The 13,790-nt window shown below is 48.7% G+C and overlaps 1 protein-coding gene across 3 annotated transcripts in view; it reads left to right on the top strand.

Annotated features, from left to right (window-relative positions):
• The window catches only part of Tctn1 (tectonic family member 1), a 30,525-nt gene that overhangs the window by 11,984 nt on the left and 4,751 nt on the right, over positions 1 to 13,790 (top strand). For 2 of the 3 annotated variants that reach the window (XM_038345743.1, XM_038345744.1), the window contains exons 5-13: positions 2,963 to 3,062; positions 4,683 to 4,792; positions 5,612 to 5,632; positions 7,069 to 7,203; positions 8,187 to 8,312; positions 8,621 to 8,706; positions 9,575 to 9,715; positions 10,542 to 10,704; positions 13,578 to 13,697. In XM_038345743.1, coding sequence (XP_038201671.1) covers positions 2,963 to 3,062; positions 4,683 to 4,792; positions 5,612 to 5,632; positions 7,069 to 7,203; positions 8,187 to 8,312; positions 8,621 to 8,706; positions 9,575 to 9,715; positions 10,542 to 10,704; positions 13,578 to 13,697 — 1,002 coding nt within the window. The remainder of the gene's footprint in view (positions 1 to 2,962; positions 3,063 to 4,682; positions 4,793 to 5,611; positions 5,633 to 7,068; positions 7,204 to 8,186; positions 8,313 to 8,620; positions 8,707 to 9,574; positions 9,716 to 10,541; positions 10,705 to 13,577; positions 13,698 to 13,790) is intronic. The other variant, XM_038345745.1, reaches the window with a different exon arrangement.

The following is a 13,790-nucleotide window of genomic DNA, read 5'->3' as shown; positions in this document are numbered from 1 at the left end:
TTGGGAGGTGGAGGCAGAAGAAGCAGGAGTTGAAATTTAAAGCAGCCTGAGCTACATGAAACCCTGCCTCCGAACAAAACAAGAGGGGTGTTGAGATCACTAAGTAGTTAGGTACTTGAGCCACAGCACAAAGACAGGTGTTCGGATCTCCACTATCCTTGTAAATGCTTTAGGAGGTCAGCTTCGAAAGGTAGACATGGGATCTCCAGGAGAAAGCTGTCTACAGACTAACTCTAGCCACACACTCAGGTTAATTGAGGGACCTTGCTTCGTTGGATAATGTAGTTGAATGACTGAAAATGCTACCTGACATCAACCTTCAGCCTCCATTTATTTGCCCATGTATCCATGTGCTCATACACACACAGAGACACACACATGCCCATGCACATACAAACAGTTATATACACACATGTGTATGGAAAAGGAAAGGCAAAAATAACCTTTTCAAAAGCATCCTTGGGAAAGGAAAGTTTAATATAGACTAGTTGGAGTGGGAAGCAGCAGAGGAGCCTCAGTAAAGATGGAAGGCTCTCATTGGTAGAGTGCATACTTAGTGTGCTCCAGACCGTGGTGTCAGTCCCACCTGCTCCACCCCCCCAGCCCCCACAAAAAAATCCATATTGCAAACCTTTGTAAAAAGGCTAGCCCGTGTTCATCCTGGTCTGTAAGTGTATCTCTAAAATTTGTACATAATTGTAGAAGCGGGGTTCATGGCCACATTGTTCTAGAAAGCTCTCTTGTTTTTCTGCAATAACCTTTGTGTCTTGCCATGTCAATATGAAGGCCAGTTACTGTTCTTTGAGCATTCCCTGCGAGCCAGGCACTGTGAGAGGCTTTCCCAGCATTACCGAATACAGCCTGGGAAGAACTCACTGCTGTCCCACTAAACTGAGAGAAATGGGTGCAGGAGAAGAGCTGTGGACCAGTGTCAGAGCATCTTGACAAGCCCGCCTTGTGTGTGTCCCATCATTCCAGTCTTGGCAGCACTGGGACTGGAACCACACTGCTCATGGATCCCAGCACCCCAGCCCCAGCCCTTCTATATGTTTTTAGTTTTCCTTCTTTGATTCTCACTGTATGTTCAGCTGGTCCTTGAAATGATAATCTTCCTGTCTCTACTTCCTGAGCGGAAGAGTACACCAGCTGCTCTCCATTCTTCTTTTTTTAAATTAGAAACATTAATTATGTGTTCCTATTTCTTTATTTTGAGATAGGGTCTCACTCTGTAGCCTTGACTGTTCTAGACTTTGCTATGTAGATCAGGCTGGCTTCAAACTCATAGAGATCTGCCTGCTTCTGCCTTTGAGTGCTGGGATCAAAGATGTGCGCCTTAGCACCGAGATAATTATGTTGGGGGGGGGCATGTGCAAGTGAGTGTAGTGCCTGTGGAGGCCAGGAGAGGGAGCTGAGTTACAGGTGGTTGTGAACTGTCTGATGGGGGCAGGCTAGAAACCGAATTGGGGCCTCTGCAAAGGCACTATGTACTCTTAGCATCTGCCCCACCATCCTTTCTTAGCAGACGCAAGCAGACCTGGTCTCAAAAAACTAAGGTGAAGAGCAATTGAGGAAGACATCCAGTTGACCTCTGACCTCCACGGCCCCTCCCCCACATCCACACACACAAAATTTTGTAAGATTTTAATGAGTATCACAACTGCCATTTAAATGAATGTTACTGAACAGTGATTTGTTCACACCTGTGCTCAGCCATCCGATTCCTGTTCACAGAGGGAAACACTACTTCAGCTTCCCATCCTATGCCAAGGGGCATTCCATAATGAAACAGGGGACACTAGAGTGACAGGCACACACAGGTGCACATGTTCTTTTTAGCCTCTATTTACTTGAGGTAGGCTTTCATTATGTAGCTGTGGTTCACCTAGAATTTCCTATGTGGACTAGGCTGACCTCTAATTTACAGACATCTGCCAGCCTCTGCCTCCCAAGTAGGAGAAGATTATAGTTAAACCTGGGTTAAAGGCATGGACCATCACACCTGCCTTAAACAACTTTAATCCCATCATTTGGGAGGCTGAGGCAGGAGGACCACTTGAGCCCTTTGAGCCCTAGAGGAGTTCAAGACCAGCCTGGGCACCATAGTAAGACCTCATCTCTAGATAGATAGATAGATAGATAGATAGATAGATAGATAGATAGATAGATAGATAGATAGGTACGTACGTACGTACGTACATACGTACATACATACATACATACATACATACATGAAAATTTAAGGGGCTAGCGCAGTGGTTCTCAACTTTCCAATGTTGTGGCCCTTTAATACACCATAAAATTATTTTTGTTGCTACTTCAGAACTGTGATTTTGCTACTGTTATGAATGGTAGTGTAAATATTGATATGCAGGATGGTCCTAGGGAATACCTGTGAAAGGGTCATTCAATTTCCAGGTTGAGAACCACTGATCTAGGCCTCTTCCTCACAACTCAGCTAGTTTCTGCCTCTTCCAGGCTGCTGACTGGTCCGAGTCTCCTTTGCAGCTCTGTTCATTTAGTCTCAGAGGGACTCTTAGCTTTTATTGCTTACTCTGGCAGGGAGGGCCTAGTGAATCTGGTCAGTTTCAGGGATTTCCTGAAGTTCCTTAGAGTTGTTTACCTTCCTGCTTAAGGAGCTTCCCTGCAGGGCAGAATGTTTCAGTCTTGGAGGAAACCATTACACAACAGTTTTAGCTGTGCAGCCTTGGCTGGCCTTAAACTCATAAAGATCCATCTGCTTCTGCTCCTGAGGGCTGGGATTAAAGATGTACACCACCACATGAAGCTCAAAATTTATTTTAAAAAGGTATGTTTGTGTGTGGTTGACAGCTGAGAATGAGCCCTGGGTGGCAGGGACTGTGCTCAGCACTGTGTCCCCAAACCCCCAGCTCTGTGGGCACTGCCATGTGTCAGCACATGCTGAAGGAACAGCTTGGCTCACCTGTGTGCTCTGTGTTTGCAGTACGGAGTTCCTCTGCAGACTGCAGGCACATCTTCAGGTTCATTTCTTAGACTGCCTTCGCCTCTCACGTCATCTCTGTGCACAGATGAGAACCCTGCAGGTAAGAGAGTGCCCCTGCTCTTCCTGTTAGTCAGTCACTTCAGCTTGCCAGTTAAACAGGCTTCATAGCCTAAAGACTCTTCAGGTAGAAAGGCCTCGAAGGTTGCCTGCCTGAAGAGGTCCTTTCTACACTGGTCAGTGACTGCCTGAACCCTGCGGTAAGCACATGGAAACAGTGACATGCGGGTACACATTTTGGGGATTATAGATCTCTACAGCATTTATTTAAGTACTTATGTGTGCTGGTCACCATGCTGCATGAGGCTGATTCCTCCAGTTAACCTTAACCCAGGGGCCAGTGACATGGCTCAACAGATAAAGGTGCTTGCTACCGACCCTGACAATTTGAGTTTTATTCCTGACCTTGAGCTCACAAAGACCTACCTGCCTCTGTGCCTCCCTGTGCCTTCACATGCCACCATGTCTGGCTCTCGCTTGTTTTCTGAGTCAGGGTCTTTTGGTGTATCTCAACCTGGTCCTTCCAACTTTGTCTCCCCAGTTCTGGGATTCCAAGTGTGCACCCCATGCCTGCTTGTGTAGGATTTCTTTGGCTGAGTCTCACAGTGGGAGCACTGAGACCGTTGTGCTCAGGGGCCTGGGTAAGAACCACTTCTTCCAGGAGAGCAGAGAAGCTAAGGCCTAGGGCCTGGGCAAAAGAGGGCCAAAGCCGTGGCTCTCTAACCCTCAGCCGGCTGTGAGCAACTGTGATGAATGACTGGCTAACAAGTGCTGATGAGAAGAAGCTTCTCTGAACAAGTAGACCAAGGCCAGTTAAAACCAGCTGAAGCCTGGTGAGGTGGCATGTCTCAGACCCTAGCTCTTGGGAGATGGAGAGTGTATGACCAGTTTGAGGCCCACCTGAGCTACATAGTGAGATCTTGTCTCAAAAAGCAAACAAGGCAAACTAAGAAGCCATTTCCACTTTTCAGAGTGACAAAGCTCAGAGAGTTTGAAGCTGTGGGGAACAGATATTCCCCTGCAGAAGCTGGTGGAACATTGGTCCCACCCTGCCAAGGGCGGTATAACATATGAATCAGAATTAGCGAAGCTCCTGCAAGAAGGCTTGGCCCACATACAAAAGCCCCATGCGGACTGTGACAGTGACAGCCAAGGCAGAGACAACTGCAGTGGCCATTAGCAGGGAGCTGGGGAGTAATTATGCTACATCCACAAGAGAACACTAATTATCTCATCGTGGCTGCTACAGAGTCTTCAGGATGCATTCATTGCTCATGGAAAAAATGCAGTTTAGTGCATCATGTGCACAGCTGTGTCCAAAAGGGGAAATAATTGTTTTTTAAAAAACCTTTTACGTATGTGTTTTATTTGCATAGTATCTCTGAAAGCTTTAGCAGGCAGGCGCGACACTCCCTTGGGCAGGGACCTGGGAGGTGGACAGAATTGGAGAGACACTGTTCAGTATCTTTTGTGTCTTTTAAGTTTAGAATATTTTGTGCGTGTATTTCCTAGTTGAAACCCAGTTGTTAAGCCCCATTTTAAACATGCTGCATTTGTGTTGTAGATTATTTTGCCTCTTACACAGTTTTTGTTCCCATTCATTAGCTAAACATGTCTGTATTCCCCCTCCCCCATCCCCACCCCGGGATGTCACCTTCTCCAGCATTCCTGGTGAGCCAGGCCTTCGAATGCAGCAGAAGGGTGGACATAGAAGAGTGTGAACGAATGGAAGCCCTCAGCATGGCTCATTACAACAGCCCTGCCATCCTGAGGGTAAGGATCAGCTGGTGCACAGCTCTGTCTGTGTTCTGGTTTTCACACCCTCAAAGATGCAGAGTGATCTTAGCACATGCCTGACCTGGGTGGGCACTTGTGTTCTCTAGCACTGTGGTGACAGTGGCTGCTGAAGTGATCTTTAAAGAAAAAAAAATATATATATATATGTATGTATGTATGTATGTATTTTATGTATATGAGTCTACATGTACATCTGCACACCAGAAAAGAGCATTGGATCCCATCACAGATGGCTGTGAGCCACCCTGTGGTTGCTGGGAATTGAACTCAGGACCTCTGGAAGAGCAGCCAGTGTTCTCCTCTCTGAGCCATCTCTCCAGCCCCTGCTGAAGTGATCTTTATGAAGCTTGTCTGTACTTGGGTTATATCTTGTTTCTATTCAGTTTTAAAACTCCCTTCTTTCACCTTGATAACAGCCGACCAAGGCCAGGTTCTGAGTGACTGCGAACAGCTTTGGAAGTCTGGTGTTTAGTGCCTCTGGTGTTAACAGTCCTGTGGGCACCAAAAAACGTGGGCTCTCAGAAGCAGCAGGGCTGTGAGGTGGTACGGAGTAGTGACACCAAGCAGGCAGGCCTCTGGAGTGGTGCTTCTCATGGGAAGGACAAGGTTGTAGAAGGAAATACGGTGATTGGCACATAGATAGGAGCAGGAGAGGACCAGTCCTAAGTGGAGAGAGTGCTGTTGTCTTAGTGATGACTCTAATGGATGACAGTGGCCTTTAGCTGAAGCCTGAAATGGCTGTAGAAATGCACCTATTTCTTGTGCCTAAGTTTATTGTGGTTTATTTTTGTCTAGGTGCCTAATTCAACGACACAGGTAAAAGCACTTCACTCTCTCTCTCTCTGTCTCTCTTTCTCTCTTTCTCATTCTTTGTCTCTTTGGGGGTGGGGATCTGCACATGTGTGTGTACATGTGTGTGCAGATGTTTTTGTCCAGGGGTCAACCCATGAGTGTTACATTCCACAAGTCATTCACTTTTTTTAAGATTTATATTTACCCAGGCATAGAAGTAAATGGCTTTAATCCCAGTAATTGGAAGACAGAGACAGGCAGATCTCTGTGAGTTCAAGGCCAGTGTGGCTGACATAGAGAGTTCCAGGCCAGCCAGGGCCACACAGTGAGATCCTGTTCTCAAACAAAACAAAACAAAAGATATGTCAGGCCTTTCTGTGGCATCCTTCCAGCCTCTAGAAAGTTCTTTGATTCTACCATCCCACACTGGCCCAGTCACCATGGCATCTGTAAGTTACAGACTCCAGCTGCTGGGGCAGCTTGGTAGGCAGACAGTCGTGGAGATAGCCTCTTTCTTTTTCTGTCACCCGTGTCCCCACACTGTGTCTGCATGGGAGCGAGTGATCTGAGCTGGAAGGACAGTTGTAGGTTGTCTTGGTCATGGGAGCAGGCGTAAGTTAGAAACATCTTTGCGTTAACTGAAGGCAGTGTAAGAGCAGGTGTTCTGGGCACCTTCTCAGACAGGCCCCCGAGAGCTGAAGTGGAGCATCCTGTCAGAAGCGGCTGGGCTGTCTTCAGGGGATTGCTGGTCACTTCATCACTCTTCTGGTGTTGGTCACAGTGACAAATGTCCCTTAAAAAGTTTGTCTGGTTCTGTCTTTCCTCAAACCTGCTGCCTACCTCGCCAGCAACTGTGTGAGGTGCCTGTGAGGTCCATCTCCTGAGGCAAGGGGTTGCTGAAATTGGGGTTCTGACCAATTCTGTGACATTTAGTACTGCAGTCTAACCCCAGATGTTTTCATCACCCCTAAGAATCCCCATATCCCTTACGTGTCACTCAGCAATTTCCTCTGTTTGCTCTGGTCTATGATGACCACTTTGGTTTCTGTGGGTTCGCCTGTGTGGACATTCCATGTTTAGTGGAGTCTGCAGTATGTGTGACCTTTGGTGTTTGGGTTCTTTCACTTGATGTTTTCAAGACTCACCCATGTGGTAGCATGTTTTGGGATTTGATTTTTTTGTGGGTGAATAGCGTTCCTTGTGGAAATGGACTCTTGGGCTATTTCTATCTCTGTGATGAATAGGATCTTAGAACACTGCTCTCCAAATTTTCTCTGACCATGTGTATATGTGTGTTTATATGGAAATATCCGCAGCATGCACAGGGCATGGCAGTGTGCATGTCCTCTACTTTGCATTATTGTCACTAAAGGTTCGTTTTAGGCTTTGGTTGTAACAGAGTCGCCTGTGCTATATGTAGCCTGTAGTAGCCTCACAACCAAGGCTGTCTTCCCTCCCAGGTCTCCATCAAGATCCAGTCTGTCCTGTATCGATCTCTCAATCACACGCTGACCCGGTTAGAAGGCCATGGCGTCCTGCGGCCATCTCTGGTCAGCACTGGGCAAGATAGACTCTGCAGCAATGCTGTTCTCGAGGTGGGTGCCCAGTGTGACTCTGCAGTCCTGCTCTGACGCCTGACTCCAGCCTGTTGGCCTCCAGGGAAAACTCTGGCCCGTACTGCGATGGTACTTCTTGGTCTGACCTCCCGCTGCTTCTGCTGCTCTGTGGTCATCAAAGGACACATCTCTCTGTGTCTCCGTAAATCCAGCTCCTTGCAAGGATACAGCAAAGTTTCCTTGTCAGGGGCTGAGGAGATGGGGATTAAGAATGTTTGTTTCACACACATAAGGACCTCATTTCGAAGCCCTAGCACCCATGTAAAAAGCCAGTCATGGCTACTATACCTGGCTGTAACCCCAGCTTTGGAGGACAGACAGGCAGAGCCCAAGAGTGCACTATCCAGGCAGCCTGGCTGAAATTGAGAGCTTATGGTTCAATAAGAGACCATGTCTCAAGGCAATAAGGCAGAGAGTTACAGAGGAAGACATCCAGCGTCATGCTCTGCCCTCTATGTGTGTGTGCATGGGCACACACACACACTCATGTACACACACATATGTGTACCACACACAGTTTTTTGGGGTTTTTTTGTTTGTTTGTTTTGGTTTGGTTTTTTTGAGATAGGGTTTCTCTATAGCTTTGGAGCCTGTCCTGGAACTCGCTCTGTAGACCAGGCTGGCCTTAAACTCACAGAGATCCACCCACCTCTGCCTCCTGAGTCCTGGGATTAAAGGTGTGTGCCACTACCCTCTGCCCTCCCACAATTTATTGTCACTACCATTTATTGATTAGATCATCTCTGCTGAAGAAATAGTCTGTTCAAATCGTGCTTGAGTCAACTGATCTGAAAGATAAAAAATTGGTTACAGAGACTGAGTGGGACATTAGGGGGACATCACTGATGTGATTAGACAGCAGAGTTGGGGGTTGTGGCTTTTTTGGGGCTGCTTCATCAGAGGTAGTAGCATGGCTGCTGAGCAGTGGTGGGCAGAGATTGATGAGCCCCATTCTGTTCCAGGTGAAGTACAGCCTGCTGTACACAGCCACAGGCCAGATACAGGAAGCCGGCCTCTCCCTCGTATTGGGGACATTCAGCAGCACAGTGACTCTCCTGCAGCAGAAGTTTGAGATTCACTTTATTCAGGTAGGTTTGAGTGCTCTGTTCAGTTATTTGGCTGCCAAGTTGAAGGAAAGCCTGACTTCTGGGGGAGGTATAGTCTAGAAGCATGACCCAGCTCCCCAGCCTGCACTTGCAGTGGTGTGTGGGGTTTGCCTGGAAGCTGGGTGCTGTCCCGTGCTTCGCGGGCTCACAGAGTGGGGGCTGTCCTCCCACTCTTGGGGATCCATTTATACTTCAGAACGGGGCGCTGTTCCTCCAGGTGTTGTAAGGAGCACCACGTTGCCCCTGCTGTGCCTAAGCAATGCTGCACAGGATGTCCCCTTGCTTTTCAGCATGACACCAAGCCTGTTCCTCGCAGCGGCAACCCTGGTTACAGGGTGGGACTCCCGCTGGCCGCTGGCTTTCAGCCTCAGAAGGGGTATCCTTTTTTTGGATCTGTGGAGAAGGTCACCTTCCCTGTCTGCATGGATGGGCTGTGCTTCCATTTGCTGCCAAGGATGCTGTAGGCAGCTTGTAGGAGGGAGGTACTTGACTCGCCAGGGCTTCCTCCGAGCCAGTGAAATGTGGTGGGGCGGGGTGGAGTAGATAGAGACTGGTACTTTAGGGGAAGAGAACACTGAATTTAAAAGGGCACCTGAGCTGGGCGTTGTGGTGCACTCAGGAGGCAGAGGCAGGCGGGTCTCTGTGAGTCTACAAAACCAAGACTACGTAGAGAAACCCTATCTTGAAAAAACAAAACAAAGCAGCAAACAAATAAAACAAAACAAAAAACAAGGACACCTGGAGGCAGAAGGGTTGGAATCATTAATTTGTTCACTTTTGTTTCTGTTTTGTTGAGACAGGATATCTCTGTGTCCTGAAGCTCGCCATGTAGACCAGGCTGGCCTCAGACTCAGATTCCCTTTGGGACTTGTGCGCCTTGCCGCTGAACTGTGTGTGCCTCAGCCCTTTCCTTATTCTTCGTTTGAAACAAGGCTTTGGCAAGTTGAGCTGGCTAGTCTTGAGCTCGTTCTCGTTCAGGAATCCTCAAATGCACAGCCCTCCTTAGCCTTTTTAGTGTCTTGATTACAGGCCTGGCCACCACACCTGGTTGGAATTAATTCTGAAGGTGAGGCAGTAGAAAGATTTTCTGGCGCCTTTTTGCCCCATCCTGGGAACAACCAGAGGCCCAGAGAAAGGGCTGGATTGCACCTCGCTCGTGTCTCGTGTCATATAGTGATGCCCCTTTCTTCCTGGACAGTCAGGCTGCTCTGGAACTGTTACCTGTCCCTTAACAACCTGTGAATGTCTGGGATTATTCAGACAACAAACAGACAAGAACAGTTTACCATTCTTCATAGCACAGGCGAGCAAGACTGCCTTGCCAGCGAGGGGCTCCGGGACCCCGTGTTGTTTGGCTACAATGTACAATCTGGCTGTCAACTCAGGTGAGAGTGACTGCAGGAGAAAGCATCCTGCCTTCTCCTGTTTTAACCAAGTCACCAGCAAAACCGCTGTAGCCTTTTGGTTCCAAACACGGCAGAGGACAGATGGCAGAGCTTTGTGTGCTTCGTGGTTAAGGTTAAATAGCTTTTGAGTTCTGAGCAGAAAACCCTTGAAAGTCCTTCCTATTTCTGGATTTTTAATTTTACAGCATAAGAGAACCACTGAACAAAACCTGGAATGTGACATGGGAGATAAGGTCTCCCTGCACAGCTCAGGCTTGACTCAAACTCCTGGTCCTCCTGCCGCAGCCTCCTGAGTGCTGCAGTGGCATTTCTGGATCTTTGGTTCTGTGAAATTGTTGCCAAATTCCCACTCTGTACAAACACGTGCCTTTGTCCCCTCTCTACTCATACCCTCCCCACATCCTTGGCGTGGCTCTGTCAATAGTTTGATTGCTAGCTCTGATCTCAGACAGCATTTCTTCTGAGGGTTCCACTGAACACTTCCCACAGGATGCCAGGAGGCAGCAGCCCGGATAAACCCTGGTTCCCTCCTGTGGAACTCGCATGTGCCAGCGCCCTTCAGGAGGACGGGATATGGGAAGGCCACTGCTTGCCATGCACGTGGTACAGAGAGAGAGAGATGGTGAAATACAAGCTGGGAAACTATTGGGGTCATCTCCATGACCAGGGTGTCCCAAAGTCAGGACCACCCCAGGAGTTAGATGATCGCATTTTTGGAGAGGAAGAAAGGATGGAAGTGTAGAGTTTAGCATGTCCTGGAGCTTGTCAGTGCCTCCCTGAGTTGGCCTCTCTTTCCTTCCCAAAGATTGACAGGCACCATCCCCTGTGAGCTGCTGGCACAGAAGATTCAGGGCCTACTGAGAGGCCAGGCCTTCCCTGACTATGTGGCTGCATTTGGGAATTCCCGGGCCCAGGATGTACAGGACTGGGTGCCTGTGCGTTATGTCACCCACTCCTCCAACATGAAGGTAAAGAGCGAGAGGCTGCTGGCCATCTGCTAGTGTGTCCTCCTCTGCCAGGTGGGTCAAGGTGGGGAGGGAGGCACAGGGGAGTCAGTGGGGTGGCTGCACTAAGCTAGGCTTTCCAGCTCTGCCCCTCTTCACAATGCCTTTGTCAGTCAGTAGTGCTCAGCCTCTGCTTGCTTCCCTGTGACACGAAAACTGAAAGGAGCAGAGTGGGCACAGGGACCCCAAGACCAGGTTCTCAGTGCAGAGATTTATCTGCCCCAGAGGGTCAAAGGGCAGGGAATGACACAAAAGCAGGAGCTAGAGGGAGAAGGGAAAAGGAGCAAGGGAAGGGGGATGGGATATTTGCTTTGGAGAGATAAAGGCCTATTTCTTGAGAGAGAGGAGACAGACATTGCCCGTGGGCAAACGGCAGTTTATAAAGGGAAGAAGGGAAACCCTATAGTTAGGATGAGTTGGTTTGTTTTAATTGGGCATGTTAACTAGGGCAGTCAGAAGGGGCTTCTGATTGCTGGACTTCAATATTTGATAGCTGGACCTTGGTAGTCAGTCTCAGAAGGAGGAAGTGGCCAAGTAAGGGAGTAGCCCTTTGTGGCTAGCTTTACGAATGTGATCTAACATTCAGCAAGGCAGAGGGAATGGGGGAGGGCAAGGCCTGCCAGAGCCATGTTTGCCATTCTAGGGCTACTAAAGCCCTTCAGAAACAACATCACTGACCTCACAGGGCTGTTCGGAGGGTTAAGTTTGTTTGGCTGTTGTCAGGACACAGTGGTCACTCCATAAACTGGAAGCACGAGTGACCATCACAGTCACTGCGGTTGAGAAATCCCCTAACCAAAAAATGTGACATCCAAACCTGAAACTTTCTTAGTGCCAACATGTCACCACCAATGCCTGATGGTTAAGGTCAAAACTTGGGCCCAATGAGATACCATTAACTCTAGACTGACTGAGTGGGGTGGACCGAACAATGGATTCTGTCTAGCCTCATGAATTTCTCAGCCATCATGGCTATGCAAATATTCCAAAATCCAGGATGGTCAACTTGGACAACAGTGATACAGTAAGTCTTCCTAAGGCATCTGGTGACACAGGGGACATGGAATGTGACCTCCTGTCTCTGCCACTTCCATTCCATGCCCTCTGGGCTGGAATGGCAGCCCACCCACACATGAGCTCTTTCAGTTCCAAAGTTCCCCAAAGAGTTTAATGGGAGCTGACAGCCTACAAATAGCTTCCCGGTCACACGTGACTCCTCCGCCCACCTCCTCCTTTTGTCTTAGTGGCAAAGTGTGGGCTGTCCCCAGTGGAGGTGTGCACTCCATTCTCCCCTAATTGCTCAGCTATTTCTTGTCACAGCTGCTCCTGGCCTCTCATTATCTGCTTTGTATATTTATAAGGAGTGGCACAGTGGGGAGAAGAACCTCACTAGATCCCACTCCGAGATCCGCCTCACCCCTGTGAACCTGGGGTATGGCTCTCGGCTTTCTGGCACTGGGTAAAGACAGCAGTCATTAGTGCTGGGGGAAGCAGGCCCAGGGCATCTGCTGTTCACACCCACTCTGCACCTGCAGCTTCTCCTAGCAACGGGAGATTGGCAAGCTGGTCCAGTGCTAAGGTTTCTAAAGGCTCTTGCCAGCTAAGGAATCCCGTTACTGCTTTTGGCAGTTTAACTCCAGTTTAGTGGTTTGCTAGCTTTCTATGCCAGGACAGAATTTAGAGAAAATATGTGGAAAGTCAGACATATGTGGAAGCACCATAGCAGAGTGGGCTCTCCATCTCCCCACTGTGCAGCTTCTGCAGGTCTGCAGTTAGCAAAAGGATGGTCTGGAGGGCCCAATGCACATTTATGTCGGGACTGTCCAAGCAAAGGTCCTAGGACAGAGCCAGGTTCCAGCCTTAGCACAGATAACACCATGCTGGCCCCCTCAATGCAGATGAAGCGGTTCCCTTTGTTTTGTTTGTTTGAGACAGGATCTCTCTATACAGTCCTGGTTGTCCTGGAACTCACTGTGTAGGCCAGGCTGGCCTTGAATTCAACCACGACACCTACCCTGTTCTATTACCTTTGATAATGTACAGACACTGACTCTGCCCCGTGCTGTTTTGTCTTGTTTTTGTGGATGGGGGTGGTGGTGCTGGGGAAGGTTCAAGATAGGGTATCTCTGTATATAATCCCTGGCTGTCTGTAGACCAGGCTGGCCTTGAATTCACAGAGATCTTCCTGAGGGCTGGGAGTAAAGGCCTGCACCACCATGCCCAGCGACTTCTTTTTTAAGATTAAAAACAATTCTGTATATGAGTGTTTGTATGTATGTGTACCATATGGGTTGTCTAGAGCCTGCGAGGCTAGAAGAGGGTGTTGGGTCCCCCAGAACTGGAGTTACAGGTGGTCGTGAGCTGCTGTGTGGGTGCTGGAGACTGAACCCAGAGCAGCCGGTGCTTTCAACCACAGAGCCCTCTCTCTAGCCCCAAGTTGTATTTTCACTGCTAGTTGATGAAGTTAGATAAAAGCATGCAACATGAGCTACAACCAAATTCACCTTCTCTCTGTTACATTCAGTTATAGTATCTTCCCTGCTGTCCCTCTGGCCAGCTTCCAGGGGCTCCTCTGAGGTCCTACCACTCCACAGTGACTAGGCCTTCTTTGGGAACAGGAGGGGCTTGGCCCCTGCTTCTCACTGGTGGTAGAGAAGTGGGAGCGGAGGGTGCTGTGACAGCTCAGGGCTCTGCAAAGCTGTGTGCCTGAGCTCGTGTAGTGTGCTCACCCTTGTGTTCGAAGACTCTGAGATGGCAAACATTTTATAATTGAAGTGCAGGTTGAGTTTGATCTGCAGCTATGTGATATTCTGTTATAATCTAGTTTTCTCTTTCAGGGCCCTTGCCAGCTCCCTGTGGCTTTGGGTATAGAAGTGAAATGGACTAAGTATGGGTCTCTGCTGAACCCCCAAGCCAGGATAGTAAACGTCACTGCCCAGCTCATCTCCATCCCAGAGGTAGGCCTTCTGACAATGGTCTCCATGGGCTGGGATGTAGCCAACCCTTGGCCTTGCACCCAAAGAAATAAACCACAACAAAATGAAAGGAGC

This window comes from Arvicola amphibius, chromosome 10, assembly GCF_903992535.2.
Source record: "Arvicola amphibius chromosome 10, mArvAmp1.2, whole genome shotgun sequence".
NCBI lineage: Eukaryota > Metazoa > Chordata > Mammalia > Rodentia > Cricetidae > Arvicola > Arvicola amphibius.
The sequence above is the reverse complement of the archived record's forward strand: the minus strand, read 5'-3'. Positions and strand labels throughout refer to the sequence as shown.